The sequence below is a fragment of the Triticum urartu genome, chromosome 5 (assembly GCF_003073215.2).
Source record: "Triticum urartu cultivar G1812 chromosome 5, Tu2.1, whole genome shotgun sequence".
NCBI classification, from domain to species: domain Eukaryota; kingdom Viridiplantae; phylum Streptophyta; class Magnoliopsida; order Poales; family Poaceae; genus Triticum; species Triticum urartu.
In genome coordinates, this window is record NC_053026.1 from 555686156 (window position 1) to 555702658 (window position 16503).

Here is a 16503-nt window from a genome sequence, read left to right on the forward strand (position 1 = left end):
CGGGAGGAGTATGACCTCGCATACGTGCTCTGCAACTCCCTTGTAGTGCACCACCTCGGCATGGGCAAGTTCGGCTTCGGCTCCGATGAAGACGAGTAGAACTCCGGCGATCTAGTTTAAGTTTGATATCTAGTCTAGTTTAAGTTTAACTTTGAACTATCTAGCAAGTGGCGTGATATGTGTGGAACTATGTTTAATTTGCTCGCATGAACTATGTTGGCGTGAACTATTAGTTTAAAAATCAAGTAAGAACTTGGACGCTGTTTACTAGATGTATTTTGTTGATCCGTTTGTCATCCCGCAAATTTTATTTATTTAATATGTGGAATACCGTAAATAAAATTTGTAGGATGGCGGTTTACCGGATCTGCAAGAGACAGATAAAAACAGACATGATGGAGCAAAATGGGTCCTGTTAGAGTTGCTCTTACAGTGTACTGCACGTCAGTAAGTTGAAGGACTACTTTTTCCGAATAAAAAAGGTTATTGGTGTGATTTTCTCAAAACCAGCGTGACATCGGCACAATTATCGAACGAGTTGACCTCCGCATCGCAAGTATTCTCTCTGTTCTCTCGGCCATTCTTGACCAAGTCACCCCAATTCCTCTCTAGAACCCTAGAATCGCCAATTGCTACCGCGAGATCCCTGCTGGGGTCTCACAGAGCCGGAGGGTGGAGCCTTAGATCTCGACTGCACCGGCGCTGCTCCTCCCTCCCGTGGGCCGGGGTGCAGTAAGCCACCTCGCCGGGGGACGATGCAGAGCGCGACGCGGCTGACTCTGCTGCTGTGCGCGGCGTGGGTGGCCGCGCTGCTCTACGGCGAGATGGGCGCCTACTGGGCCGCCCACCTCTCCTGCTCCTGGCCATCCGCATCCTCTTCCTCCCCATCGCCGGTCAGTAATCAATGCCGTCGATTCGGTTTAGACATTCAGTTGCTTTTTTGACAGTCTGGATTGGGACGGGGTAACAGAGCATCTCTAGCAGCTTGGAGCCCTCCCAATCCTGACCAAAATGCTAATTCGACCTTCATCTCGTCCAAGTCATGCTAGGCAGTGAAACTTCCATTTCTACCACTTATTATCTGACACTAGCCCAAGTTTTCAGCTTTACCTTATTACCATATTCCGTTTGTTGTGCAGAGTAACCATGTCAAGGTTGCCGTCATTGCTGATCCACAGGTCAGTTTCCCTTCTAACATTACATCATGTAATTGTGCCGATAAACCCAAAGTAGTAGTACATACTACATAGTACAAAATATCTTCGAGTATATGTTGCTCCCTTCTGAAAGGTTTTTCCCTTGTAGCTTATGGACAGCACCTCCCTTGGTTTACCACGAAGCTCAGTTGCACTGCAAGCTGCAGAGTTCTTCACAGATTTGAACATGAGAAGATCCTTCCAGTCTGTGATATTGCCGTTCAAGCCTGATGTCGTCTTATTTCTCGGTGACTATTTTGATGGGGGCGCACATATATCGGATGAAGAGTAAGGCACGGGTGCTGAATTCTTTTTTGCCTTTTAAATGTTGCAACAAGTTTGCTTTTTCAACATTCCATCTGATGCCAGCTGGTCGCTCCGTACCTTGTTGGTTAGAAACCACAATTGTTTGTTTGCATGTGCTTTAGAGAATGATGGTGTTATATGAACTGATATGACTGAATATGCAATAAGATATATCAACAGGGAAAATAATTTCCAATACACCTTAATTGTCCTATATCTGTGATAATCATATTTCATCTCAAGTGTCTCATAAATGAATAAACAGAAACTTCCAGTCCTCGTTCTCTGCATTCAGATTCATTGTTTTTACCACTTTACCTTGCCGGAATGATGACATACGAGATAGAGTTGGGGTAGCACCGATTGAAGAGAACCATGAGTTGGTTGCGAGATCTTATGGGTTTCACCTCTAGCCTACCCCAACTTGTTTGGGACAATGTTGCCATTGTGGTTTACAAGTTATGCCATATCTCCCACAAAATCATCAAAGGGTTCTAGGTTCCACTTTATCTACCTGCAAAAAAAAAGGTTCCACTTTATTTATTTATTTCCTAATTTATGTTGAAAACTTTCCAGGTGGCAGGATTCTCTATTCCGATTTAAGCATATATTCAGCATGAGCGAACAGAGGACAAGTCCCCATGTCCCAATCTACTATCTTTCAGGAAATCATGATATCGGTTACTCAGCATTTCACTCAGTTCATCCTGAGGTGATTGACTATCATTGACTACTTCTCGTGACTTCCATTTGTATATTTACATTTTTCTCAAATCTCAAGTGATCGTTCCCTTTATGAAAATATTGTTTCCACGGATGAGTTGCTTGCCATCGCCAGCTAATAATTCTTTGCCTTGTTCGCGGATTCAATTCTCTAACGCAAGAATTCCAACCTTTTTCCCCAAGCTGCTGAATGGAAGTTTTGATGCGCTGCATATGTCCTAAAATTATTGAGGGATGCCCTCTTTCCCGTCTCGTAGTCCACTTAATTGTCTTTACTACGGGGTGCAGCTACGTCATGTATTATCTTCAGTTTGGTGCTTCCTTGGACTGTAGTGGCCACCCGCTAGCAGCTCAAGGATGAGCTGCATGCCAAGGAGGGGTGTGATGTTATGTACGGAAGTACATGCCCCACCATGGAAGCTTCCATTTATGGGATGCGATCCCCAATCTCTATGCTAGGTAGTCTATCTGTAAAACTAGGAAGGTATCTCTTAGCTTTGGCCTTAATCTAATTGGAGATAAGATCTATGATTTGTTACTTAGATTGGATTGCTAGCCCCCTACATAAGGAGGACCCCATAAATGAGGAATAAAGCAAGCAAGAATTAGAAGAATAGTTATTCTATCTCCCCTCCAGGGATGAGAGCCTCTCCCTAGCCGTAGTGCACAACGGAAATAAATTAAACCAATCATGTATTGAATCTGTTGTTGTATTTCCATTTATCTTAAATGGAAAGGGGCACGCCCGGTTCAAAAAAAAATGTATTGAATCTGTTTTGTATCGGGGATTGGCAAAGTAAGTCCATGTTGTTTGTTTTTTACTTTTGGAGATATATGCAGATTTGTATTTTGGTGACAGTGCTACAGAGCATAAACAACAGCTTTAATAGAGAGTCTTAGATCGCTGCTTTGAACAAGGAAAATAATCACGCAACCGTGAAGAATTTTAGCTATTTCACGGTGCATGTGTGTGATTACAAGTATCCACAACATTGTGATTTTGTGTAATGTACTCAGTTTATCGTTGCATGGTTATGATGTTCTTTTACCGGATGGTCCTGTAAGAAGTTTATGGCCGTGCACTGACATATCAGTTATCAACCTCTAGATAAAGCTAGCCCACCTCAAGATGAAGATTATTTTCACACTGTTCCTCATTTTTTGGTTACCCACACCCTCAGACATGGTGCAACCTCTTGCTCTCAGTGATTTTTCGCATGAATTTGCACTCTCATCAAGGACATAGCCAATGATCAGTAATTTTTTTTGCTAAGTGTTGTGAGCTTCTTGTATTGGATCATCATTTTTTAGTACTTGCTCTTGGTGGGTTTCTGGTCTTGTTGAATGGGTGTTCATAACATGCCATTGCACCCTATTCATGTTTGTCCTCTCTGCTCTTAGTGTCTTTATTGTATAGTTACTTAAAGGCATGTGCATTTTATTTTATTTTTTGCTTTTTTAACTTGCAATTATTTGTCAAATTTGGATTTACTGTCCACATCTGTAACTGGAACTACATGGATAAACATATTTGATATAGATACATTTGACCTGATGTAGTAGCTTGACGAGCTTCAAGAAATGCTATGAGCATACTTTTCAAAACACTCAGGCTGCCTTGTTTGACTTGGAATTATTTCTCAAATTTAGGTTTACAGACAACATGTTTTGACTGAAATTACAGATAAACATATTTTGTATACAAGAGTTTCCACCTGATATAGTTATGAAGAAGCTTGGCAAGCTTCAAGAAATACCAACTGGAAAGCCCGGCAAAGACGCATATGTTTTGCAACTCAGCCTACCCGCTAACCTGCGATGATCTGAAAATGCAAGTGTGCTCTGAAGCTGGACGTTTTTTCTTTGTTACTTAAGTGATTGTCTAACACCAGAGACATCCTCATCTGAAGGAACATCAACATTTTTGTAGACACTTCTTGTGTCGTTCACAATAACACATTTCTGAGTGCTCATTAAACATCCGAGATGTACCCATCCAACGGAAACATCAACGTGTTGAAAGACTCTTTCTGCGCTATTAGCAACAATGGCACGCATGAAACGTGAGTTCACCTATTCTTTGATTGCCTTTCAGCCTTGCCTGTGAGCATAAGCTTGACTTATAGTGGGTGGCAATTACAATTCTGAGTAGAAAATGATCCATGGACGTTTTTCAAACCGACCTTCATGGATATTTTCATCATGTCAAACATGGCACACTTGGAAACAATGGAACGCTCAAACTTTTGACAATGTCCCTAGCCTTAGTCTTGGGCTCATCTCTATTAAAAAGAAGTCCCTCTTTTTATCTTTTAGATTTAAGTAGTAGTATATGAATTTTCTTTGAAACTGCACTGATTCTTTTTCATAACCTTTGATTTGCCTAGATTGCTGGCTTGTAAATAGTTGTCTGTACATTCCTGGTCTCTGTCTCTTGTAAATGTTGTTTCTATATTAATATGTTATATCTCGGGCCTACAGTTTTTCCTCAAATTTATATAGTAACATTACTGTGACTGCATAGAATATATGAGAACATAAATTGTTGGTATACTACAACTTACAAGTTTGCTATTCTTTTCTTGCAGGTTATCAGTCGATACGAAAAAGAATTTGGACCAAGAAACTTCCATTTTTTGTCTGGGAAGGTGGACTTTGTTGTTGTTGATGCTCAAACTCTTGATGGTATGCTACAACGCCTCCAAAGTTTTATATTGTATGTGCTACAGTGAACTGCACTACAAAGGAATCGTACATCAGTAGCGCAATAGAATCCAGATTTTGGTTCTTGAATAAGAGTAATTTGTTTTGTGTAGTTTCCTTTCATGCTTCTGCTTTGTATAGCTAAAGAACTGTTAGTATCTGTTCAGGAGGAGCCAAACAGAGCAAAGAAAGATCCTCTTCTTGGGAGTTCATCAAAACGCTATCATCTGGTATGGCACTCAATAGATGATTATGCATAGTGTTGCAGTTACTATCAGAGAATTGACTACTTTTACATCTTCTTTAAGGTAATGAATCAAATCCAAAAATTCTACTAACGCACATTCCCCTGTACCGACCTGACAATACTCCGTGTGGCCCACATCGTTCTTCACCTGCTATTAATCAGGTATGTTCTCTCAAAGTGTTTTTCCTCTGCTAATTAAAAGTAAAAATGATTTTTTCAATACCTTCCCTATGCTTTTTGTTCATATACAATGAAGATAAGTCTGTCATATGTAGCATCAGCGCCCCAGTCTATCCACTAATTTATTCTGCAAGTTGCAACACGTTTGTGTTTGAATTTCTGCAAGCAATTCGACCAACCACATATTTTTCTAGCTGATTGATTCTATTCTCTTACATTTCCAGAGGATATATAGCGCTGTTATGGACCAAGGAATCAAGTATGTCCTTCCTCAAGTATTGTTGTTTCCTGCTTTTGACTACCATAGCATGTAAACATTGTGATAATTTGATTGGTAAACTTAAGAATCATTGAACTCTCTGTCTGGTATATGTCACTGAACTCTCTCAAGTATTAGTTTGTTCTGGGAACTCCTTGTCAATATTCTTCTTGGTAAAAGATTTGCTAATGTGATTAGCCGTGCACCCAAAGTTCTTTCAAAATTTCTTGGTTGAGTGTTGCCCTATGTGTTCTCTTGAAAATCACTTCTGGTTAAACCAGTCCAAATCGCTGCCTAACCGAAGTTTCTCCATATGTCAACATAGGGCAAAGCCATATACAATTAACGTAAGTTTTTTCTGCAGCTATCAGAATTATCTAAGTAAACAGACTTCCGATCTTTTGCTAGGGCTGCTGAAGCCGGTAAGCTTCTTTTGCAATTTCTGGAGATTTGAGTCACATCTGAAAATATCTTGACTGGTCTTCAGACTCTTGTGCTCTCAGGGCATGACCACGACCAGTGCACAGTTGTCCACTCCACTCCTTTTGGGCCAGTAACGGAGGTAACAAAATTTTTAAGTTATCTTGTTGCTGCATGTTCCATGTGTTGCATCTAATGGTGCTGTTAATGCCACAGCACACCCTTGGGACAATTAGTTGGCAGCAGGGAAATCTGTATCCATCTTTTATGCTGCTATCTGCTGGGCCCCGAAATTCTACTGATTCTAGTCAGGAGGTTCTGACGAATCTTTGCTTCCTGCCTAAACAAACTCATATCTATATCTGGTAATGCTTCTAGCAGGCGCCTGCTGATTCTTTTGCTTATATTGCAGGAGATGTACAACTGAATTGTCTGACAAGTTTGTTTGTGTCTGCTGTTTCTGCAGGTATATCTTTCAGTTTGTGGTTACCGTCCTTCTGCTGATGTTTTGGCCAACAAATGGTCTAAGCTCTCTTCCCTACGTGAACACATTTGTGAGCTTTATGAGTTCGGCGGGTGCTGACCTGTTTCCAATAAGCAAAGAAAAAGATGATGCGGAAGATGGCGAATATGAAATGGTTTGGGATGCAGAGGGATCCATGCACCTGGTTAAAAAAGCGGTGGCAAGGCCCCCCATCACTAACTCAGACTCCAAAACTACAGGACGGTATGTGTGTATTTTTGTTTTGGTTAATGCTTTCAGGTACTTTGTTGAACGGAAACTTGCCTGGTGCTTCTACTAATAATAACTGAAAGATCTCTAATATTCATGGCAGAGGAAATGTTGTGGCAAGGCCAACTGCGAGAAAGCACCAACCTGAACCTGATTCATCATCTGTTCATGTTGAGATGGGATCTGAAACGGCGCCAGAAGATGGAGGGAAGGCGCCTCGCCCGAGCAAATGGAAAATAAGGACGGTCCTCCAGAGGCTGTTCCGCGTCGTTCAGTCGGTTGCCATTATTGCCGTGCTGAATGTTCCTCTATATATGATGCTTCTGTTTAAGGATTGGGTTGACCGTTGAGAGTAGCTTCTCAAAGCCTAGCTCTATAATTGCCACTGTATTTAGTAGACTGTTATACGCCGGATCTGCTCTTGCAAAGCCGATATGAAGCACCGAAATGTGCATCAGATAATTGATCATTGCCACTCTGTGCATCATGTTTTTGTTGTGTTCCTGAACCCTATGGCAGCACACCAAGTCGAATTCAGGAGAGCCTCTGTCTGCTTCACATGTTCAGGTTTACCCATCGGCAACCAGCGACATAGCGTTTGGATTGAACTCGTTTCGATGCTTCTTTTTGTCAGCCTTGCCAGCGATTGCATGCACCGAATGTTTCTTGGCGTCTTGCTTGGTAGTGACATTCCCTTCTGGTTGGGAGACAACTTGTTCATAGGAAAGATATTTTGTGCAAGGATGTTCGGAAGATCAACATTTTACATGGCGGCTACAGATTCTTTCAGAAAATAATCGTTTCCGAACAGTACATTGTAGTATCATTTTTCTAGAGGACTTATCTTGTAAATTATATGGCCCACCATTCTCGCGAGCTATGTACATACGCTTCTGAAATGGCGTTAATTTCCATTCTAATAAAGGAGTTGAAGTATTTCATGCGCACTCTTAAGTCTCAACTATGTATGTTTTAAAAGTGCCGAAGTATTTCCAGTGCACTCTCATTTTATTCTTGTATCATCTTATACTTGTTACACTGATGGAATGGTTTGTATATTCATTCTTAAATTATCGTTCTTTCTCACAAAATGAGTTACCGACATAAAATGATCCGTTTTGCACCTTTTAATTCGTTCTCTTATTTTCATTTGGTCTATTTTATTTCAGAACATCATTTGACTTTGGTCCATATGAGTATGAGTATCTTCTCAACGAGACGCCTAATTTACGGGCCGGGCCTGGAGGACTCCATGTCTGGCCATTTTGTTCCTTCTACTCCACCGTCGCTTCGTCCTCGTCCCTGCACGTCTCTCTCGCCCTCCGAGTTCCCTCGGGGTCCAGGCGCCGGTGAGGTGGCGCTGCTCTCCACCATGGCGGTGCCGGGCGTGTCGTCGCGCCGCCTTTCCTGGACCGGGATGTCGAGGCGCATCCCGGCAGGGCAGAAATAGCGGACGCTGCAGGTGAAGTAGTAGAACTTGGCCTCGCTGAGCAGGACGAAGGTAGTGCCGCGGCGAGTACCGCCGCCGGGGTAGCGGTGGATAGGGTTTCCAGTGTCGCACACGTCGAACCCGCGTTTGTCCACCTCCACCACGTCCAACTTCTTGTCCGGGTGATAGAACGCTTGGCACGATGACACGAATTGAGTCAGCCGGAGAAACCACGGGAGAAAAAGAAAAGAAACGTCGAATCCTTGTACGTACCGAGGTAGTCGCCCTTGTAGAAGGGCCCATTGAGCTTGGCCCAGCCGGAGAAGTTATGGCGGGGCATCCAATCGATGTAGACCCTGCGCTCAGCCATCACCGTCGTCGCCGCGCACGCGGCCAGCGCTGCCGCCAGCAACAGCGCGGTCTGCCGGCAGCCCATCACTCCCTCCTCCGACTCCGAGCCAGAGAGCGGCCTCCAAACGAAACGTGCTGAGCGGAGCGGGAATGGGTTATGGTTGTGGCTGTGGCTGCTGTCTTAAAATGGAGGGTGGGATGCGTCGAACGAGGACGCGTGTGGCGTGCTTTCTGTGGCTTCTACACCTGCATACATAAAGATCATATACTAGCAGATATAAACCAAAAGCAATCTATCTATCCACAAGATAGATTGCTTTTGGTTGCCGATCTATCCACAAGATAGACTGCTTTTGGTTGAATATATGGCTATTCCTCCGCCGTTTGATTGATTACACAACATATCATCCATGTTGTAGATAGATTGCACAACAAAACGATTTAGATGTTATTGGTTAAATATATGACTGTTTCTCCACGGCTTGATTAGTTTATTTAATGCAGTTGCGTGCCTGCTGGCTAGCACCGCTTTGACTATGAACATGTAATGGCATCTTCAAACCCCACAAATTTCCTCTCGCATCCGTCCTTAAACAGGGGGACCGGTCACTAGTAGAAAACAGGGCTATGGTCCAGGCCGGCTCAGCCCATTAGTCCCGGTTCAGTGTAGAACCGGGACCAATGTGGGCATTGGTTCCGGTTCGTGAGCCCAGGGGGCCGGCCGGGCCACGTGGGCCATTGGTCCCGATTCGTCTGGACCTTTTGGTCCCAGTTGGTGGGACGAACCGGGACCAATAGGCCTCGCTCCTGGCCCACCACCATTGGTCCCGGTTGGTGGCTTGAACCGGGACCAAAGGCTCCCCTTTAGTCCCGGTTCATGCCACCAACCGGGACCAATGAGGTGCCTATATATACCCCCTTGCGCAAGAGTAGAGCACAGTGCTCTGTTTTTTCTGGCCGAGGGGGAGAGGGCTTTGTGGTGCTCTAGCTCACCTCCTATGAACATGAGGTGTTTGATGGAATGCCCGAGCCACACTACTTAAGCTTTCTCCTCTCGAAGCTCGACCTTCAAGCTCCATTTTCCTCGAGATTTGTACACTTCTATTAATTTGGACACTTAATTTTATATAATGCACGCACAGATGAACCGGCAATGGATGTACGGTGACAGACACACCCGCGAGTACATTAAGGGCGTGCATGAGTTTCTCGATGCGGCTGAGGCAAACAAGCAGAATGGTTTTATGTGTTGTCCATGCACTGAATGTGGGAATACGAGGTCTTACTCTAACCGGAAAATCCTTCACTCCCACCTGCTTTACAAGGGTTTCATGCCACACTATAATGTTTGGACGAGGCACGAAGAAATAGGGGTTATGATAGAAGACGGCGAAGAAGAAGAGTACGATGACAACTATGTGCCCCCTGAATACGGTGATGCTGCAACGGGGGGAGCTGGTGAAGATCAAGAGGAACCAGACGATGTGCCCAATGATGCTGCCATGGGTGAAGCTGCTGAAGATCAAGAGGAACCAGACGATGTGCCCGATGATGATGATCTCCGCCGGGTCATTGTCGATGCAAGGACGCAATGCATTAGTCAAAAGGAGAAGCTGAAATTCGATCGCATGTTAGAGGATCACAAAAAAGGGTTATACCCCAATTGCGAAGATGGCAACACAAAGCTCGGTACCGTACTGGAATTGCTGCAGTGGAAGGCAGAGAATGCTGTGCCTGACAAAGGATTTGAGAAGCTACTGAAAATATTGAAGAAGAAGCTTCCAAAGGATAACGAATTGCCCGACAGTACATACGCAGCAAAGAAGGTCGTATGCCCTCTAGGATTGGAGGTGAAGAAGATACATGCATGCCCTAATGACTGCATCCTCTACCGCGGTGCATACAAGGATCTGAACGCATGCCCGGTATGCGGTGCGTTGCGGTATAAGATCAGACGAGATGACCCTGGTGATGTTGACGGCGAGCCCCTCAGGAAGAGGGTTCCTGCGAAGGTGATGTGGTATGCTCCTATAATACCACGGTTGAAACGTCTGTTCAGAAACGAAGAGCATGCCAAGTTGATGCGATGGCACAGTGAGAACCGAAAGAAAGATGGGAAGTTGAGAGCACCCGCTGACGGGTCGTAGTGGAGAAAAATCGAGAGAAAGTACTGGGATGAGTTTGCAAAGGACCCAAGGAATGTATGGTTTGCTTTAAGCGCGGATGGCATTAATCCTTTCGGGGAGCAGAGCAGCAATCACAGCACCTGGCCCTGACTCTATGTATGTATAACCTTCCTCCTTGGATGTGCATGAAGCGGAAGTTCATTATGATGCCAGTTCTCATCCAAGGCCCTAAGCAACCCGGCAACGAAATTGATGTGTACCTAAGGCCATTAGTTGAAGAACTTTTACAGCTGTGGAATGGAAACGGTGTACGTACGTGGGATGAGCACAGACAGGAGGAATTTAACCTTAAGGCGTTGCTGTTCGTGACCATCAACGATTGGCCCGCTCTCAGTAACCTTTCAGGACAGACAAACAAAGGATACCACGCATGCACGCACTGTTTAGATGACACTGAAAGTATATACCTGGACAAATGCAGGAAGAATGTGTACCTGGGCCATCGTCGATTTCTTCCGACCAACCATCAATGTCGAAAGAAAGGCAAGCATTTCAAAGGCGAGGCAGATCACCGGAAGAAGCCCGCCATGCGCACCGGTGATCACGTGCTTGCTATGGTCAATGATTTACACTACGTAATCTTTGGAAAGGGTCCCGGTGGACTAGCTGTTCCGAATGACGCTGAGGGACACACACCCATGTGGAAGAAGAAATCTATATTTTGGGACCTACCCTACTGGAAAGACCTAGAGGTCCGCTCCTCAATCGATGTGATGCACGTGACGAAGAACCTTTGCGTGAACCTGCTAGGCTTCTTGGGCGTGTATGGGAAGACAAAAGATACACCTGAGGCACGAGAGGACCTGCAACATTTGCACGAAAAAGACGGCATGCCTCCGAAGCAGTATAAAGGTCCTGCCAGCTACGCTCTTACAAAAGAAGAGAAATAAATCTTCTTTGAATGCCTGCTCAGTATGAAGGTCACGACTGGCTTCTCGTCGAATATAAAGGGAATAATGAATATGCCAGAGAAAAAGTTTCAGAACCTAAAGTCTCATGACTGCCACGTGATTATGATGCAACTGCTTCCGGTTGCATTGAGGGGGCTTCTACCGGAAAACGTCTGATTAGCCATTGTGAAGCTATGTGCATTCCTCAATGCAATCTCTCAGAAGGTGATTGATCCAGAAATCATACCAAGGCTAAGGAGTGATGTGGCGCAATGTCTTGTCAGTTTCGAGCTGGTGTTCCCACCATCCTTCTTCAATATCATGACGCACGTCCTAGTTCATCTAGTCGACGAGATTGTCATCTTGGGGCCCGTATTTCTACACAATACGTTCCCCTTTGAGAGGTTCATGGGAGTCCTAAAGAAATATATCCGTAACGGCGCTAGGCCAGAAGGAAGCATCTCCATGGGCCATCAAACATAGGATGTTATCGGGTTTTGTGTTGACTTCATTCCTGGCCTTAACAAGATAGGTCTCCCTAAATCGCGGTATGAGGGGAGACTGACTGGAAAAGGCACTCTTGGAAGAGACTCAATAATATGCAGGGACGGATATTCTTAGTCTCGAGCACACTACACAGTTCTACAGAACTCTACCTTGGTGACCCCGTATGTCGATGAACACAAGAATAGTCTGCGCTCCAAACACCCGGAGCAGTGCGACGACTGGATTACATGTGAACACATCAGGACTTTCAGCAGTTGGTTGGAAACACGTCTCAGAGGTGACAACACTGTTTGTGATGAGTTGTACTTGTTGTCCAGGGGACCATCTTTGACTGTATTGATTTACAAAGGATATGAGATAAATGGGAATACATTTTACACGATCGCCCAAGATCAAAAGAGCACCAACCAAAACAGCGGTGTCCGCTTTAATGCAGCAACCGAGAGCGGAAAGGACACATATTATGGTTACATAGTGGACATATGGGAACTTGACTACGGACCTGATTTTAAGGTCCCTTTGTTTAAGTGCAAATGGGTCAATCTGTTAGGCGGCGGGGTACAAGTAGACCCACAGTACGGAATGACAATAGTGGATCTGAAAAATCTTGGGTACACTGACGAACCGTTCGTCCTAGCCAATGATGTGGCACAGGTTATCTATGTGAAGGACATGTCTACCAAACCGAGAAAAAGAAAAGATAAGGAAGCGAATACATCATACGATGAGCCAAAGCGCCACATAGTTCTTTCAGGAAAAAGGGACATCCTGGGAGTGGACGGCAAGACAGACATGTCTGAAGATTATGAAAAGTTTCATGAAATTCCTCCCTTCAATGTCAAGGCTGACCCAATCATCCTGATAAACAATGAAGATTATCCATGGTTACGGCGCAATAAACAAATGACACAAGCGAAGACTCCGCGGTCCACTGCCCCGTCGCCATCCTCGCCGCCGACTCCGCGGTCCTCCTCTGGTCCGGCCGGCGCCCTAGCTAGCATTTTTTTTCATATATATGCTTTTTTTCATATATATATGCTTGTTTTATATATATATATGTATACATATGTTCTCTGTGTATATATCTATGTTCATGTATATATGCAAAAGATTAGGATTAGAAGAGGGAGAAGAATATTAGGATTTTTTATATATATGTATACATATGTTCTCTGTGTATATATCTATGTTCATGTATATATGCAAAAGATTAGGATTAGAAAAATTAGGATTTTTTTCTGTTCATAGATTTTTTGGTGATATTAATTATTCTAAATATGAAAATGTTTGTATATTCATATGAACAAATGAATTAGAAGAGGGAGAAGAAGAGGGGGTCGAGGGTCGTCGAACATGAGAGGAGGAAGAGGATAAAAAAAGAAGAGGAATAAGAAAAGAAAAAAGAGGAGAAGAAAGAATAGAGGAGATGATCTTCTCCTCTATTCTTTCTTCTCCTCTTTTTTTCTTCTTCTTCCTATTTTTTTATCGGGAACGAGGGTCGTCGAGGGTCGCCGAGCGGTAGAGGAAGAAGAGGATAAAATAGAAGAGGAAGAAAAAAAAGAGAGGGGTCGACGGTCGCCTAGGGGTCGAGGGTCGAGAGGGCGCCGAGAGGGGAGAGGAAGACGAGGAGAAATAAATAAGAAGAAGAAAAAAGAAGAAAAAGAAGAGGAGAAGAAGAAAGGAATAGTGGAGAAGAAGAGAAAATAGAATATACTGCCGAAGCAAGGGTGAACGCGATAGAGGAACGAGAAGCAAATCGCAGCAAATGTACTGCCGAAGCCTCCCCCGAAGCTACCCCACCATCTCAGCGCAGAAGCAGCGTGGCTTCCACCGAGCTGCTTCAGCCAGAGCATGCCTTGACGGCTCCTGCCAGCTATCCCGTGGATGCTATCACGGAGTCTCAAAATTGCCACCTTATGACGCAATGGATGAATTTGAAGGTCAAGGCGGCTGTTGGCTCTGTTTATCCTACTGAACCCGGCACAACTTTTCACTGCCGGCCGATTCCAGAAGGATATGCTAGGGTGATGGTGGATGAGATAACGGAGGGATTTGAGGACCTCCAGCTTGACCACCCTACCGGTGAAGGGGAGACTCGGCTGGGGTCTGCTTTAAAGACTCCATGCCTATGGCGGAAGGAGCTCATCAACCTTCCGAACTGGACGCCTCCGCCTCCTCCTCCTCCTCCGGCGAGTCAGGGCACTCCGCCTCCACCGCCTCCTCCTCCGGCGAGTGACGATCAGGGCCCTCGGCCGGCTCCTTCTCCGACGCGTGGCGGCACTCCGCCTCCTTCTCCGCCTGCGCCGACGCGCCCGAGCAGCCAGCCTCCTCCTTCTCCGCCTCGTCAGCGAGGGCAGAAGAGACCTGCCGCCGCTCCAGCCGCTCCGGCGCGTCGTAGTCCTTCTCCTCCGCCGCTTAAGCAAGTAAAGAAGACAACCGCTACGTCTGCTCGGTCGGCGTCTAGCAGTACAACCAGAGGCAGGAGGACATACAGATTCGGTCCTTCTCTGAAGACTCCAGAGAAGTTACCATACGAGAGGACCCAGGAGGAGAACGCCGAGATTGCGCGAGAAGAAGTGAAGAAATTCTTTGAAGGGGTGAAAGCAAAGAAACATCCACCTCCGGAGGAGAAGGTAGATCGGGTGAAAGTGAAGCGCACTCTGGCTGCCCTGACAAAACCACCAAAGTCTGATCCGCCGAAAGGAAACTATGACCGCATTATTGGAAAAGAATTTGCCGAAGCGGAGCGGTCGGGAAGTACTGTCAGTGATCAAAGGCTGAAAGAACGACGAGCTGGGAAACAAATTGCCCAGCTCGGCGAACAAGCGAAGCAATCGTGCCCCCCGCTCAAGGTGCCTAGCCACAACATCGATAATGATCCGAGGATGGTGCCCGGTTATAGCAATCTTGCAGATTACCTGCCCGACGAAGTACATTATGAACCCATGGACGTGCAGATACAAAGATACGAGTACGGGAAGCCTCTCGTCAAAGATGAAAGATCTCTATCAACGATGATGCGAAGATTGCATGATTGGCACTTTGTATGCGAGAGTTAAACCGGAGCATGACCTCGTTGGAATTGATCTGTTGCCTGTTCCATTTGAGGAGTTCTATCAGTTTTTCAATCAATTGGCCCTCGATAAAACAACGGTCGCCTGCTACTGTCTATAAGTAGTACTACTTCTGTCATCAAGTTTCTCTATATAGCTTAGCTCTTTTATTGCATGTATTTATAATCATCCTCACTATATTATGCAGATTGAAGATCGTCGAATTGAAGAAAAGACAAGTCGGTGATATTGGGTTCATTAACACATATCTCATAGATGCAACTCAGGTTAAACTTCATGCCGCAGCTACCGAGGCCAGCTTGCTACGATCGTTCGTAATAAATCAAAACAAAGATATAATACTCTTTCCTTACAACTTCAGGTGAGTGTTACTGTCTTGTGCGTATTCGGTTTCCCTTATATATTAGTCAAGGTTATAGTAATGTAATTGATGAGTTATGCATGTGTGTGCAGTTACCACTATATTCTCCTAGAGATTAAGCTTGAGCAGGGAGTAGTAACCGTCTTGGACTCTAAACGAAAAGATCCCAAGGAGTATGCGGACATGACTGAAATCCTCAAGAAGTAAGTTAAATCGATCATTATCCACCATATCAGCAACTTTGTTCATTTCCTGATATCAAGTAATTGTTTTCTTTGTCCGGCGGGGTTTGGAGAAAATTCACCAAAATAGTTCCGGGACTGCCGAAGGAGCTGGAATTTAGACACCCGAAAGTAAGTACTATAGTAGCATGTTCCGCGCATCTCCTAGTGATTCAAGCGCTAGTTTCATCAATACCATTTAGCATTCTTGCTTATCAGTTTGATTGACCTCTATTTCTTGTAAAGTGGTTGTGGCAGGAACAAGGGAATGATTTCTGTGGATACTACATCTGCGAGTCCATCCGCCACACGACCTGTGAGCGGGGCAGGTACTCTAACGAACAATATGAAGTACGTAAATAACAACATTCACAATTTTATTTTATTACCATCATTTTTGTTGAGTTTCATTCATTTATATATATATGTATATGTATTGACCCCCTTCTTCAAATTAGATGTTTCGGAAGCGGGATGAACTCCTAGCACCAGCTCGCATGCGAGCAATTCAAGAGGAATTGGCGGCATTCTTTCTTGACCACGTGATCCCTGAAGACGGAGAATTCTATGTGGACCCTGAGTCCGTATGATTATATTTGTAAGAGATAATTATTGTATATATGTAGCCGGTAGTGTCAGATAGATATACGAGAACTTGTTGTTCGACCAATCTCTCGGAGAAGGAGAGGTGGTCGATATCACTTCTCTCTGTATGCA

At 44.7% G+C, this 16503-nt stretch overlaps 2 protein-coding genes across 2 annotated transcripts; one reads left to right on the plus strand and one right to left on the minus strand.

Moving 5' to 3' along the window:
* Window positions 1–516: 516 nt before the first annotated feature.
* Window positions 517–7271, plus strand: LOC125510653 (uncharacterized protein C630.12). Its single transcript, XM_048675895.1, has 13 exons — window positions 517–893; window positions 1140–1178; window positions 1306–1484; window positions 2079–2214; window positions 4814–4910; window positions 5096–5158; window positions 5237–5337; window positions 5580–5614; window positions 5979–6036; window positions 6102–6176; window positions 6251–6399; window positions 6501–6761; window positions 6871–7271. Exons 1-13 carry the CDS (start codon window positions 756–758, stop codon window positions 7115–7117), a joined length of 1578 nt encoding a protein of 525 aa, XP_048531852.1. The 5' UTR covers window positions 517–755; the 3' UTR covers window positions 7118–7271.
* A 535-nt stretch (window positions 7272–7806) lies between these two features.
* On the minus strand, window positions 7807–8779 carry LOC125510654 (early nodulin-like protein 1). Its single transcript, XM_048675896.1, has 2 exons — window positions 8470–8779; window positions 7807–8389 (listed from the first exon to the last, which is right to left on the minus strand). Exons 1-2 carry the CDS (start codon window positions 8630–8632, stop codon window positions 7995–7997), a joined length of 558 nt encoding a protein of 185 aa, XP_048531853.1. The 5' UTR covers window positions 8633–8779; the 3' UTR covers window positions 7807–7994.
* Between the last annotated feature and the right edge of the window lie 7724 nt (window positions 8780–16503).